Genomic DNA, 14,671 nt, shown 5'->3' with positions numbered 1-14,671 from the left:
CGGCTAAAAACCCAGTTTTTTTTTTTTTTTTTTGGCGGGTCTGGGGATGGAACCCAGGGGCATTTGACCTCCTCCGAGTTACACCCCCTGCCCTATTTTTTATTCTTTATTTTGAAACCGGGTCTCACTGAGTTGCAGAGGCCTCACTAAGTAGCTGAGGCTGTCTGCGAACCGCGATCCTCCGATCTCAGCCTCCTGAATGCTGGGATTACAAGCGTGCTGCGCCACCACTCCCGGCTCTTAAAAACCCAGTTTTAATTCACAAGTAAAGGCAGTTCTTCCCAGTACCTGACTGGCTACTGCAGGCTGAACCTCCCGAGACCCTCGAACTGGAGGCACCATGCCCACACATTGTGTCGGGCCTTCTGTGGCGCCAAACATCTGGTATTTAAGGAGCCTTCTGTTCCCGACACACTTGGCTCCAGAATTTGGCTCCTACATTCCTCCTTGGAAGAGCCAGAATTAAAAGATGAGCCCCCCCCCCCAGTGCTAAGCACTAACTGGATGAAAATAGTTGATAGCACCTCAAAGACTGCAGGCTACAGAGTCGAGCATGCATGAGGCCTGGGTTCCAGCTTCAGCACCAAGGACTGACAGATGCCATGGAGGTATTATATAAGAAAAGCCTGGCAGAGTTCACACCCACACTGAAATCATTTCGCCCAAATCACAAATCAAGGTCTATAGGGCAAGACACAAACCACCCTAGACCCCCTCGCTATCAGCCTTCAGAGAGAGGACCTATATGCCCTTGAATTGTGCAAGTACACTGTACAAGAGCACAGTGTGAAGGGAAGGAAGAGAAGCAACATGCAGCCAGGCAGAGTTACTTGGGAGGCTGAGATTGGAGGAGCGCAAGTTCAAACCCAGCCTTGGCAATTTGGTGAGACTCTCAGTAACCTACTGAGACTCTGTTTCCAAATAAGACATACAGTAAGTCTGGGGGTGTAGCTTGGAGGTGGAGTGTAGCTTTGAGGTAGAGTTCAATCCCTAGTGCCAATAAAATAAAATAAAATACAACTAAATATGCTATTGATCTGATCCTAACACATGGTAAAAATTCAATTTTCGTGCCAGGTGTGGTGGCGCACACTTGTAATCCCTGTGCTTGGGAGGCGGTGACAGGAGGATCGCGCTGGTTCGAAGCCAGCCTCCCTGGCTTAAGAGACCCTGTTTCCAAAAAAATATATATAAATAGGTCTGGGAGTGTAGCCTGGAGGTAGAAACCCCAGTACCACACACACACACAAAAAAAAAAAAAAAAAAAAAAAAATTTCCAGGAACACAAAGCCACTGCGACCTGACAAGGTACAAAGCTACATGGGAGCTCAAGTCAAGCAGCCCCGAGTCCTCCCCAGAAGTGCCCCTCCGCATCTCTGGTGAGACTCTGTATTTGCCACACTCGCCCCAGGGCAGGGAACCAAAGCTCTGTGAGATGGCAGCATAATGAATGGCAGAATCCAGACCACAGAGGAGACAGTGAAACCGAGAAGAGGAACCAGGAAATGCCGGCACTTGGGCTCCTCCACAAGCCGGCGTTCAGAGAATGGGAAGGTGGTGGCAAGCAGCCAAGGAATTCTAGACGACTGTGGCATTCAGCGAGCCTTGGGCAAGAGAGCATGGACAGCACAAGTCCTCTCAGGCGGGGCCACCAAAACTCCGGGTCTTTGCAACAGCTATTGTTCACTTATTTATCTGTGTGTGGTTGAGGGGAGGGGACTGGGGATCGAAGCCAGAGGCTTTCTACCTCTGAGCTGCACCCTCAGCTCACAGACCACCAAAGACTGGCCTTACGGGCAGCGCCGTGCCACTGCAGTCCACCACTAGGACTATGCAGCGCCTGCAATACCTCCGGGTGGTCACCGCTGAACTAGAGAAGTAAGCGTGTCTGTCCATACTTGAGAAATCATTGGACAACGCACTCAACACTGTGTGTGGAAGCCCTGACTTGAGGTGGCCTGGCTGCAATCTCTAAGAACCAACAGATGCAAGGACAGCCTCTCCCCCACAGGGGGCACGTGTACCCCGGGCTAAGTTATTAGCTTCGTTTCTCCTGGATCAAGCATTTAGACTTCGATTGGCTCTATCCTCCCCAGGCCCTCATGAGGAACTTTCTACAGCCCGATCTTTGGTCAAAGACTGCAGGTACTTCTACAAAATGTCAAAAGGCCAAAGAAATCTATCAGTTACAGCCTAGCTTGCTCAGTAACAGAGAGACTGTTACCATAATTACCCCCAAAGGGAAGCACCAGCTAGTAATATGGCCCACCACACCACTTTAGACAAGTTTGTGTTTAGTAAAGACAGGTGACAGCAAAGCCCAAAACAACAAAGGCCGAGCCGGGCGTGGTGGTGCACACTTGTAATCCCAGTGCTAGGGAGGCTGAGACAGTTGGATCGCACAGGTTCGAAGCCAGCCTCAGCTACTTAGTGAGGCTCTCAGCAACTTAGTGAGACCCTGTCTCCAAATAAAAACAGGTCTGGAAGTATAGCCCAGAGGTAGAAAAGCCCCTAGGTCCCACCCCCAGTAACACACACACACATGCACACACACACACACACACACACACACACACACACTAACCAAGGACACAGGGCTTCTCTGCCAATAGAAGGCAAGACACTCCAGCTGCCAACAGGGACCCACACTTACCATAGTCACAGGTGGGCTGGGCGCTGGTGTCCGTATATGTTGACTGCAAAGTGGTTTCAGATCCCTGGACAAAGCCTAAACATATGCACAGTGTAGTTAATTTCTCCAAACAAGTCACAGGAAAATGACTAAGACTACCCTTCAGAATAGACTGGCTAGCAGGCCCTCCCCTCAGAAACCTGTGGATGCCATATTTTAATTAGACCTCTGGAACATACCGACCAATGGAAAGGCAGGCTATGCTTACCTGTCTACTCCACAAGGACGAGAGAAACACTGTTAAGCATTTAAACTAGTAACCAGTTTTGACTACTGAACACCTAAATCATCATTCAGTCAAAGGAGGAAAATTCTTTTTGCCCAAAGGTGAACTACTTCCAGTTCAAACACGAATGCGGTTAATTGTGAAGCAATGTTAAAGCAAATAATGCCCCCTTCCTTACGCATCTGAAACAAAAACCACTTTATATTTTAGTTTTCTCACTGAAAAATGTGTGCAGTGCTCTTTTTTATTGTTTTGTTTTGGTGGTGCTGGGGATTAACACCAGGGTCTCTACTGCTGAGCTGTACCCCAGTCTCTTCTGTCTTCCCCTCCCCTCCTTCCTCCCTTCCAACACTGGGGACTGAAACCAGGGGTGGTCCATGTCTGAGTTACACCTCCAGCTCAATTTGTTTATTTATTTACTTATATGTATGTGGTACTAGGAATTGAACACAGGAGCTTCGACCTCTGAGATACACTCCCAGCCCTATTTTTTATTCTTCTTATTCTTACTTCTTGGTACTGGGTATTGAACCCAGGGGCATGCTACCCATGAACTACATCCCCAGCCCTTTTTATTTCATTATTTGGAAACAGGATCTCAGTTATTTGCTGTTGCTGCCCTAGAACCTGCAATCTCTTGCTCAGCCTCCCCAAGTACTGGGCTTACAGCGCACCACCTGGGTTCTGTTCCTTCTTAAATGTGATCATTTGAGTTCGGCATGTTTGTATGAAAATAATATGTATCATACTTTATAGAGGCTGCAGACCCTAATCCAAAATCTCAAATGCTCCAAAATGTTAAACTGTTGGCACTAAAATGATGCAACATGTGGAAAATTCTACACCTGGCGTTATATGCAAGGGTTCAGTCAAAACACTGGTACACTAAAAATATTGTATAAAATTACCTTTGAGCTAAGCCAGGCATGGTGGCGCACGCTTGTAACCCCAGCATTCGGGAGGCTGAGACAGGAGGATCACGGTTCAAGGACAGCCTCAGCCGCTTAGTGAGGCCCTCTGCAACTCAGTGAGACCCTGTTTCAAAATAAAGAATAAAAAGCCGGGCGGGCGTGGTGGCGCACGCTTGTAATCCCTGAGCTTGGGAGGCTGAGACAGGAGGATCGCGCAGGTTCGAAGTCAGCTTCAGCTACTTAGTGAGGCTCTCAGCAACTTAGTGAGACCCTGTTTCCAAATAAATTATAAAAAATGGGTCTGGGAGTATAGCCCAGAGGTAGAAAGCCTCTGGGTTCCACCTCCAGTACCACAAAAAAAAAAAAAAAAAAAAAAAGAAAAGAAAGAAGGAAAGAAAGAATAAAAAATAGGGCTGGGGTGTAGCTCAGAGGTAAAATGCCCCTGAATTCCATCCTCAGTACTGGGGAAAAAAAAAAACACCTTTGGGCTAAATGTACAAGGTGTATATGAAACAAAATGCATTCATAAATGAATTTCATGTTGAGATGCGTCCAATTTCTGAGACATATCATCAGGATATGTAAATATTCCAAAATTTGAAAAGAAAAAAATCTGGTAGGACATGGTAACCCATGCTTGTAATTCCAGTACTTGGGAGGCTGAAACAAGAGAATCGCAGTTTCCAGACCAGCCTCAGGAACTTAGGCCTTCAGCAATTTAGTGAGACCTTGTTTCTTTTCTTTTTGTGATGCTAGGGATTGAACCCAGGGGTAATCTCCGAGCTACATCCCAGCCCTATTATTTTATTATTATTTTTTAATTTGGAAACAGGGTCTCACAAGTTGTGAAGGACCTTACTAAGTAACTAGCTGAGGCTGGGTGCAAACTTGCAATCCTCCTGTCTTCATCTCCCAAGTACTGGGATTATGAGCATGTCCACCACACCTGGCTCGATCCTATTTCAAAATAAAAGAAAAAAACAGGGCTAGGGGTGTAGCTCAGAGGTAGAATGCATCTAGGTTAGTCTTTTTTTTTTTTTTTTTTTCAGTACCAGGGATAGAACCCAGGGTCATTCTACCTCTGAGCTATATCTCCAGCCCTACTTTTTAGCTTGTTTTTGTTTTTGTTTTCGAAACAGGGTCTGAGTTGTGAAGGGCCTTGCTAAGTAGCTGAGGCTGTCCGGGAACCATGATCCTCCAGTCTCTGCCTCCCCAATGCTGGGATTACAAGCGTGTGCCACCACACCTGGTAGAAACCATCACTCTTAAAGACTAATTGTAATAGACTATGATTAGCGCTGATACTTACTTTAAAAATATTTTTTAGAGCCGGATGTGGTGGCGCACACTTGTAATCCCTGCGCTTGGGAGGCGGAGACAGGAGGATCGCTCAGGTTCGAAGCCAGCCATGCTGGCTTAAGGGACCCTGTTTCCAAATAAAAATTTAAAAAAAAAAATAGGTCTGGGAGTATAGCCCAGAGGTAGAAGGGCTTCCAGGAACCCCAGTACCACAAAATAAATAAATAAATAAATAAATATAAATAAATAAATATACATGTTTTAGAGCCAGGCATGGTGGCGCACGCTTGTAATCTCTGAGCTTGGGAAGCTGAGACAGGAGGATCGCGCAGGTTCAAAGCCAGCCTCATCTACTTAATGAGGCTCTCAGCAACTTAAGACTCTGTTTCCAAATAAAATATAAAATAGGTCTGGGAGTATAGCCCGGAGGTAGAAAGCCCTTGGATTCCACCCCCAATACCACCAAAAAAAATCTATTTTTTAGGCACACGTTATAATCCCAGTACTTGGGAGGCTGAGACAGGAGGATTGCGGTTCCCAGACAGCCTCAGCTACTAAGTGAGGCCCTCTACAATTTAGTGAGAAGTTGTTTCAAAATAAAGAACAAAGCTAGGTGAAGTAGCACACACTTGTAATCCCAGCATTCAGGAGGCGGAGACTGGAGGATCAAGGTTTGCAGACAGCCTCAGTTTACTTAGCAAGGCTTTCGCAACTCAATGAGACTCTGTTTCAAAATAAATTTTTAGAGACTAAAAACAAGCCAGGTGTGGTGGCGAACGCTTATAATCCCAGCATTAGGGAGGCTGAGACCAGAGGTGCAGACAGCCTCAGGTACTTAGTGAGGCCCTCTGGAACTTAGTTTCAAAATAAAGAATAAAAAATAGGGCTGGGGGTGTAGCTCAGAGGTAGAGTGCCCCTGGGTTCCAAACCCCAGAGGGGGAGGGCACTAAAACTAGGACTGGGGGTGTACGTAGGAGGTATAATGCCCCTGGGTTCCATCCCCAGTACTGCAAAAGAAAGGAAGGAAAGGAAAGGAAAGATAGGGCTGGGGTGTAGCCCTAAGGTAGAATGTTCCTAAATTCCACCCCTAGTACTGAAAAAAAAAAGTACACACTAGCTGCGCATGATGGCACATGCCTGTAATCCCAGTACTTGGGAGGTTGAGACGAGATCACAGGTTTGAAACCAGCTTCAGTAAGATCCTGTTTCAAAAAAAAACCAATATAGGCCGGGCGTGGTGGTGCACGCTTGTAATCCCCTCGCTTGAGAGGCTGAGACAGAATTGTGCAGGTTCAAAGCCAGCCTCAACTGGCTTAAGAGACCCTGTTTCCAAATAAAATATAAAATAGGTCTGGGAGTGTAGCCCAGATGTAGAAGGCCCCTGGGTTCCATCCCCAGGACCGCCAAAACAATAAAAATAAAAAAATAAATAAAACCAATATAGGGCTTTGGGGTGTAGCTCTCACTAAGATGCTGAGGACCTTGCTAAGCTGCTGAGGCTGGCCTCATAGCGCAATCCTCCTGTCTCAACCTCCCAAGTACTAGGATTACAGGTGTGTGCCCCACACCCAGCTAAAATATATCTTTAAGTGATTCACTTTTAGCACTGAAATTATGACAGATACCATGAAAGGCAATGTTTGCCTCTTCTCACTGGAGCCAACTCCTGACCTCAAAATCAAAGCCAAACTCTCCAATAACTTGCTTACAAAAAACACACACATCAAGTGGCTTCCTCTTGGCAGATATTCTTAAATTTGTTGACAGTCTCTATTTTATCTCTTAAGATCATAGCAACAAAAACGACAGCAGAGGCAGCCAACACTGAACAAGCGCTTCCCCTGCAGGGCGCTAAGGGCTTTGTCTGTCAGTCTCATTTCATCCTCCCGGAAGCCAGCGGAGGCCTGGGCGAGATCCTTACCCTGTAATTCAAAGCCAACAGAATTAACATGGATTTTGTCTGCTTGTCAGTTTTGTGGTACTGGGGAAGAACCCAGGCCTGCTGCTCTATCACTGATGTATTTAATTTCAGGATGCTGCCCCAACCACAGTGAAGATGCTGTGGAACGCATTTTCCTTACGCTAGAATTCCCAGCACATCCGGCCTCCAAGGGCTCCAAAGAAGAAGCTGCTCATCTTCATCTTTACTTCTCAAAAAGGAGCAGGGCCTGGGCCCTGGGAAGGAGAAACAGAAAGTAATCTGGCTTTTTATATCCTCCGCAACTAAAGAGGGTGAATTCAAATGGATCCTTCCCAGGGATCTGTGACCACCCTGACACACCTAGATTTCAAGTACTGATGACTTAGTAACTGTTCTCCAGAAACCTGAAAGCGTTACGCTCAGGAAAGCCTGATAATTTAAGTACCCAACCCCTACCCTCTCCTCTGCTCAACTAGATCCTGGAAATCTGTTTGTTCAGCAACAGGACAGCCACCAAAATGCTACCAGACTTTACACAATATGTGTGTGTTCATGATGGAGTCTTGCTATGCTGTCCAAGCCGGCCCCGAGCTCCTGGACTTAAGTGATCCTCTTGAGCAGCTCAGACGGCAGGCCTGTGCCACCATGCCCAGCTATGTGATGTGTTGTTATTGCTTTTTTGTGGTACTGGAGATTGAACCCAGAGGTATTCTACCTCTGAGTTATAACCCCAGCTCCCCCTTTTTTTGGTGGTACTGGGGTTCCTGGAAACCCTTCTACCTCCGGGCTACACTCCCAGAGTCTCTTACGCTGGCTTCGAACCTGCGGGATCCTCCTGTCTCTGCCTCCCAAACGGGGGGATTATAAGCGTGCGCCACCACGCCCGGCTCAGCCCTTTTTATTTTGAAACTTACCAGCTGGGCGTGGTGGCGCACGCTTGTAATCCCAACATTCGGGAGGCTGAGACTGGAGGATCGTGGTTTGCGGAGAGCCTCAACTACTTAGTGAGGCCCTCGGCAATTTAGTGAGACCCTGTTTCAAAATAAAGAATAAAAAATAGGACAGGGCATGTAACTTAGAGGTCAAATGCCCCTAGGTTCCATTCCCAAGCCCTCAAAAAAAAAGAAAGAAAGAAAAAGAAATTCACTGAGAACCTTGCTAAGTAAGCTGCTGAGGCTGGCCTCAAATGCGTGATCCTCCCGTCTCCGCCCCCCAAGTAATGGGATCACAGATATGTGCCACCACACCTGGCTGCCCCAAATATGTTCAGTCTTCTACTGGTTGAATCCAAATATGGAACCCAAGGATAGAGAGGGCTGACTGCACTGCAACTACAATGGGGAGCTTACCAGATCCCAACACGAGCACATACTAAAATGCACAAGTAAGCTGCAGAGCAAAGGAGCTGTGTCTTCAGGAGAGGGGTCCTGGTTCCTCCCTGAGGAACAAAAGTTAGAAGGCTGGTGGTGTGGCTCAGCGCCTAGCCTGAGTGGAGACGTGTGTGAAACCCTGGGTTGGATCCCCAGCACTGGGGGAGGAGGGAGAGAAAGAGTGAGCCGGGCATGGTGGCAGCACATGCCTGTAATCCTAATACTTGGGAGGCTGAGACAGGAGGAGCAGAGGTTCAAGGCCAGCCTCAGCAACTTAAGTGAAACCCTGTTTCAAAATAAAAAGTGGTGGCGCATGCTTGTAATCCCCGCGCTTGGGAGGCTAAGACAGGAGGATTACGCAGGTTCGAAGCCAGCCTCAAGCTACCTAGTGAGGCTCTCAGCAACTTAGTGAGACCCAGTTTCCAAATAAAGTATAAAATAGGTCTGGGAGTGTGGCCCAAAGGTAGAAAGCCTCTGAGTTCCATTCCTAGTACCACCAAAAAGAAAGGAAGAAAGGAAGTAAGTTAGGAAGAAAGGAAGGAAGGAAGGAAGGAAATAGGGTTAGGGGTGTGGAGCTCAGAGGTAGAATGACGCTGGGTTCAATCCTGACTACCACAAACTAAGAAACAAACATGAAGCCCCGGGCGTGGTGGCGCACACTTGTCATCCCCACGCGTGGGAGACGGAGACAGGAGGATCGCACAGGTTCAAAGCCAGATGTGCTGGCTTAAGAGACCCCGTTTCCAAAAATAAAATAGGTCTGGGAGTGTAGCCCGGAGGTAGAAGGGCTTCCAGGAACCCCAGTACTACCAAAAAAAAAAAAAAAAAAAAAAAGAAAAGAAATAAACATGAGCTAGCCAGAGAGAGGGCGGTGAGGTGGGAGGGGGAAGAGACAAGCTAGCAAGCCTAACCTACCAGACCTGGCAGTAACAGCTCTATTCAGTCCTCCCACATAAATATCCTGTCCTACAACACAGGATCTGGGGCACGCCCTTCTGTTAGCCAATTATGGCTCCTATTATGAATAAATTCTTATCTGGAGCATAAAGTATTTTCTTCTTTGTTCGGTTTTCTAGCATGATCAAGTCTGAATGAGAGAGAGAAGTGAAGCAAAACCCTGGCTGGCCCCGTAAGGTCAGGCTCAGACCACGGATTTCCAATTCTGCGTGACCCCTCCCTCTAACATCTTTAGTTTTGCTGTTATTTGGTACTACGGATCAAACCCAGGGGCGTTCCACCTCCAAGCTACATCTCCAGCCCTTTTTATTTTTATTTTGAAATATGGTCTCACTAAATTGCTGAGGCTGTCTCAGCCTCCCAAGTACTGGGTTATGGACATATCCCACCATGACAGGTTAAAAACATCTTTAGTTTTATTTCCTTTTCACTTCTGAAACAGTACTCTTTGTTTTTGTGATACTGGAGATTAAGCTACATCTTAGCTACAACCCCAGCCCTTTTCATTTTCATTTTGAGATAGGTTCTCAGTAAGTTGCCCAAGCTGACCTCGAACTTGTGATCCTCCTATCTCAACCCTCCTAAGTTGCTGGGGTGACTGGTACATATTAACACACTGGACTTAAAACAGTATTCTATTTTTTTTTTTTTTTTTTTTTGGTGGCACTGGGGTTTCTGGAAACCCTTCTACTTCTGGACTACACGCCCAGACCTATTTTTGTACTTTTTTATTTGGAAACAGGGTCTCTTAAGCCAGCAAGGCTGGCTTCGAACCTGCGTGATCCTCCTGTCTCTGCCTCCCAAGTGCAGGGATTACAAGCATGCACCACCATGCCCGGTTCTGTTTAATTTTTTTGAGGGGGACCCTGGGGATTGAGCCCAGGGGCATTCTATCTCTGAGCTACACCCAAGCCTTATTTTTTATTTTGAAAGAGGGTCTTGCTAAGTTGCTAAAGCTGGCCTCAAACCTTCAATCCTCCTGTCTCAGCCTTCAAGTATTTGGATTAAGGTGTGTGCCATCACTCACACCCAGCTTAAAACAGTAATGTGTGTATGTGTGTGTGTGTGTGTGTGTGTGTGTGTGTGTGTCACTGGGGATTGAGTCCAGGAGCATTCTATCTCTAAGCTATACCCAACCCCTATTTTATTCTTTTTTTTTTTTTCCTGCGGGTCTGGGGATGGAACCCAGGGTCATTCGACCTCTGAACTATAGCCCTGCCCTATTTTTTTATTCTTTATTTTGAAACAGGGTCTCACTGAGCTGCAAAGGGCCTAAAGAGCTGAGGCTGTCTGCGAACTGCGATCCTCCGGTCTCAGCCTCCCAGAATGCTGGGATTACAAGTGTGCGCCACCACACCCGGCGAAACGGTATTTTTTAAAGGAATCATATAGAATGACAAAAATTAGAGGGCGACTGGAACTAGGTTAGGTTGCTTCCAACCTTTACTATCTGTTTGAGCCAAGAACAGGATGGTAACCAGCCTCCCTTGGCCTCCAGTGATTCTTGTCTCCTGAGATGATATAGTCTGCTTCAAAGTAATAGCAGGTGGCCAGCATAAGCAGTAAGATTTAAGGAGATGACTGAGTGACTAAGTGTGACTTCTGAAACTTTTTTTTTTTTAATTTGAAAACAGGCTCTCACTAAGTTGCTGATAGCCTTGCTAAGTTTCTGAGGCTGGCTTCGAACCTACGATCCTCCTGTCTCAACCTCTCAAGCACTGGGATTATAGGCGTGCGCCACCATGCCAGGCTCTGAGACTGCAGACTCGCTCTTTCTTGGCTGCTCTGCTCTGAGGGGACCCTGGTGCCATGCTGTCAGAGTTCCTCCAACAGCCCTACAGAAAAGTCCATATGGTAAAGAAACACAGCCAACATCAATCTGTCATAAACAGGAGTCTGAGTCACCCTGCAGGCAGGCCCTCCAGTACCAGGAAGCTTTCAGATGACTACTGTCTGGACTGACATCCAAAATGCAATCTAAATGTAACCAAAGCGAGAACCACCCGGCTGAGCCATTTGTGCATTCCTAACACAATGCAGCTCTGTGAGATAATAAACGTTTCTATAAAAAGACAACGGCATTTGGGGCCTTTGTTTGAGGGCCCAATTTTAGATTTGTTTCTGATCTGTTTTCCCGTTGCTCCCATCTTCCCTCTCAGAGATGAAGCCTCCTTTCCCAAGTATAAAGAAAGGGACTGTGTTCAAATCGCTATGAATTAACAGAAAGTATTTCTATCACCTTTATGCTTAATAGCAATGGTAACAATTGCTTCAGATTTCTTTTTTCTTTTTTTTTTTGGTGGTACTGGGGGTGGAACCCAGAGGCTTTCTACCTCCGGGCTATACTCCCAGACCCATTTTTTAAAAAATTTTATTTGGAAACAGGGTCTCACTAAGTTGCTGAGAGCCTCACTAAGTAGCTGAGGCTGGCTTCGAACCTGCGCGATCCTCCCGTCTCAGCCTCCCAAGCACGGAGATTACAAGCGTGCGCCACCACGCCCGGCCTTGCTTCAAGATTTCTAAGGCTTACCCTTAAAAAAAAAAAAAAGTCATCTGAAATGTGACTTAAAATGCCTTTGAATTTAGTGGTCTGATTCTTTGCGGGTTGTAGGGTAGAACCGAGGGCCTCACACATCCTAAGCAAGCGCTCTACCACTGAGCTACATACACACCCAGCTCTGGTCTGCTTCTTAAAAGGGAAACACCCACATTATAAAACTACTGTGGTTTTCAGTTTGTCAAGATCAAAGAAAAACTAATCATTATGTTGGCTATACCTCAGTGCCCACCAAACCCAGAATTACAAACTACAAGACCTGGAGGTGAAATTCAGACTTTAGCATTAGTGACTTCTCTAATTCAGTTTCCTCGTCTCTACAAATAATGCTCTTTTATTAAACTACCCCACAACACCCAACCATCCATCTTGGCAAGACTTGGTGAAGAGAAGTACGTCTGAATGACAGAGGAGTCGGAAACAGTCCTACTGACTACTCAAACTAGGAATGCTAGAGAAAGGCTCCAACACAGCTGCCTCGCCTTGGCACTACTGATGTACGAGAGCGGAAAATTCTTTGTGGTGGCGGTGGGGTGCTGTGCACTGCAGGATGCTAAGCAGTGCTCCCAGCCTCTCTATCCACTAGATGCCAGTAGCACCCCATACATACTGCAGAGAAATAACCAAGTGGGCATGGTGGCACGTGCCTGTAATCACAGTATTTGGGAGACTAAGACAGGAGGATAACAGGTTCTAGGCCCATCTCAGCAATTTGCCAATGCTCTCAGCAACTTAGCAAGACCCTGTTTCAAAAAAAAAAAAAAAAAAACAAACAAACCCAGCTGAGCTAGGAGTGGTGGTGCACACTTATAATCCCAGCATTTGGGAGGATCACTGTTCAAGGACAGCTTCAGCTACATAGTGAGGCCCTTTGCAAACCCAGTTTCAAAATAAAGAATAAAAAAAAATTAGGGCTGGGGGTGTAGCTCAGAGACAGAATGCCCCTGGGCTCCATCCCAGTACATGAAAATAAATAAATAATAAAATAAAACAGGGCTGGTGATGTAGCTCACAGGTAAAACACCCCTCCTAAGTCCAATCCCCAGTACAACCCAAATAAAAAGAGAAAACCAAAGCTGCCTCCAGACATTGCCAAATCTGAAGGGGGGCAGCAGTATCATCCCTAGCTGAGAACCACTGAGCTAGAGGCTGGGTGCCAGAGTAGCCAACATAAAGTGGCTTACCAAGGAGCCAGAGCTTCAGATTCCATCCTGGTCTGGAACATTCTGAATAGAATACAGGTTATTATCCAGCAGCCACATACGCTGGAGCTTGAACTACTTCCCTGGGAAAGGAGTCGGGGCTGGCTGAGAGGCTTCACGGGTCCCTGCCACCGCAAGCCAGGCAACCTCAGCAATTCACCTAGGGATGATTTACAATCGCCCAAGCATATCCCAGCCCCCCCCCCCAGACCTCCCCATCTCACTGCCCACCATGTTCAGATCCCACTGGCTTTCCCAGGAACTGCAGATCTTCAGGGTTCCTGCCCCTGAGTCTTTTACAGCCAGAGCTCCCTGGCCAGCTATCTGCTCCCTCCCATCACTCTGCTTAAGGAACCTACTTAAACTTATGCGTAAGGGGGGGTACTGGGGATTGAAGCCAGAGGAATTCCACCACTAAGCTACACCTCCAGCCCTATTTTTTTTTTTTTAAAACAAGGTCTCACCAAGTTACTCAGGCTGTCCTCAAACCTGCAAATCTTCCTGTCTCCGCCTCCAAAAATCTGGGATTACAAACATCCGCCACCAGGCCTCGCTTTAAACCCTTCTTTACAGACGTCTCTAAGCTCTCCGTGTAATTGACCAACCCCTTCAGAGTAATGACCATCCTAGAATACGTTTAGTTGCCTATTAAGATCTCCCTGCCTACCAGCTGTTTGAGGAATTCCTGTCAGCATTCCCAGTGCCTATTCAGCACCTGCCAGGGTAAATTTGACAGATGTGGGAAGGAATTAATGCGGAAGCGAGCCTTTCCTTGTCAAAGCTCAAGCTCCAGGGCCTAAGGCTCCCTATTCACACCAAGCCCTTCAAATATTTACTCAGCCGCCCGCTCGGGCCTGGCGCCTCTCCCAGCTCTGGGGGCGGCGGAGGGTGGGCGGGCGGGCGCGGAGCTGCAGCGTTTTGCAGAGAGATTTAAGTGGGGGAGGGTGCGGCAATGGCGACGGCAGTCCAGGTCGCTGACTGATCCGAAAGAGCAGCAGAACGACCTGAAGCGTCGACGTCCGAAAACCGGGCAAGGATGGAGGCCGCGGGAGCGGAGGCCTCAGCGCTGCCCCGAGCCCGGGCCCACAGGCACAGGCCACGGAGGCCAAGGCCTCGGGCGGCCAGGATCCCAGACGCCAGGCTACAAGCACAGCGAACCGAGGAACCGCGGCGCGAGGGGCGCGACCCCGAAGCGACGGGCCCGCGACGCCATTTTGTGGCCGCAGAGGGCAGTGACCCGGGCGCCCAGGGAGGCGTGGGCGAGGCCGGCGAAGCCCCGGCACAGCCCGGCCCCGGCGCCCGCCCGCAGCGTGACCCCGCCCTGCCGGACCCACCTGTATAGCTCATGGCGGCGGGGTACACTGCACCCGAGCTCTCCCGGAGCTGCTCGGCGCGTCTGACGCCTGGATAACAGCGACAATCCCCAAGGCTCCTTCTACACACACACCCTGGCCCCGCCTCCCGACCGCATTGGCTCACGCCCGCCACGGACTTCGCGCCCATTCGGCGGCCTCGCTGTCTATCTCAACGCTTCTT

At 47.9% G+C, this 14,671-nt stretch overlaps 1 protein-coding gene across 1 annotated transcript in view; it reads right to left on the bottom strand.

The window, feature by feature from the left end:
* Positions 1–13,760, bottom strand: part of AKAP8L (A-kinase anchoring protein 8 like) — a gene marked incomplete at both ends in the record, with an annotated part of 33,042 nt that extends 19,282 nt beyond the window's left edge. Inside the window, 3 exons of the mRNA XM_080715405.1 lie at positions 2,654–2,728; positions 2,901–2,904; positions 13,671–13,760. Of these exons, the coding sequence (XP_080571531.1) occupies positions 2,654–2,728; positions 2,901–2,904; positions 13,671–13,760 (169 nt within the window). The remainder of the gene's footprint in view (positions 1–2,653; positions 2,729–2,900; positions 2,905–13,670) is intronic.
* Positions 13,761–14,671: the final 911 nt, after the last annotated feature.

The sequence above is a fragment of the Muscardinus avellanarius genome, assembly GCF_963383645.1.
Source record: "Muscardinus avellanarius genome assembly, chromosome: 18".
NCBI lineage: Eukaryota > Metazoa > Chordata > Mammalia > Rodentia > Gliridae > Muscardinus > Muscardinus avellanarius.
Note: the sequence above shows the minus strand (reverse complement) of the source record. Positions and strands in the feature narration are given on the sequence as shown.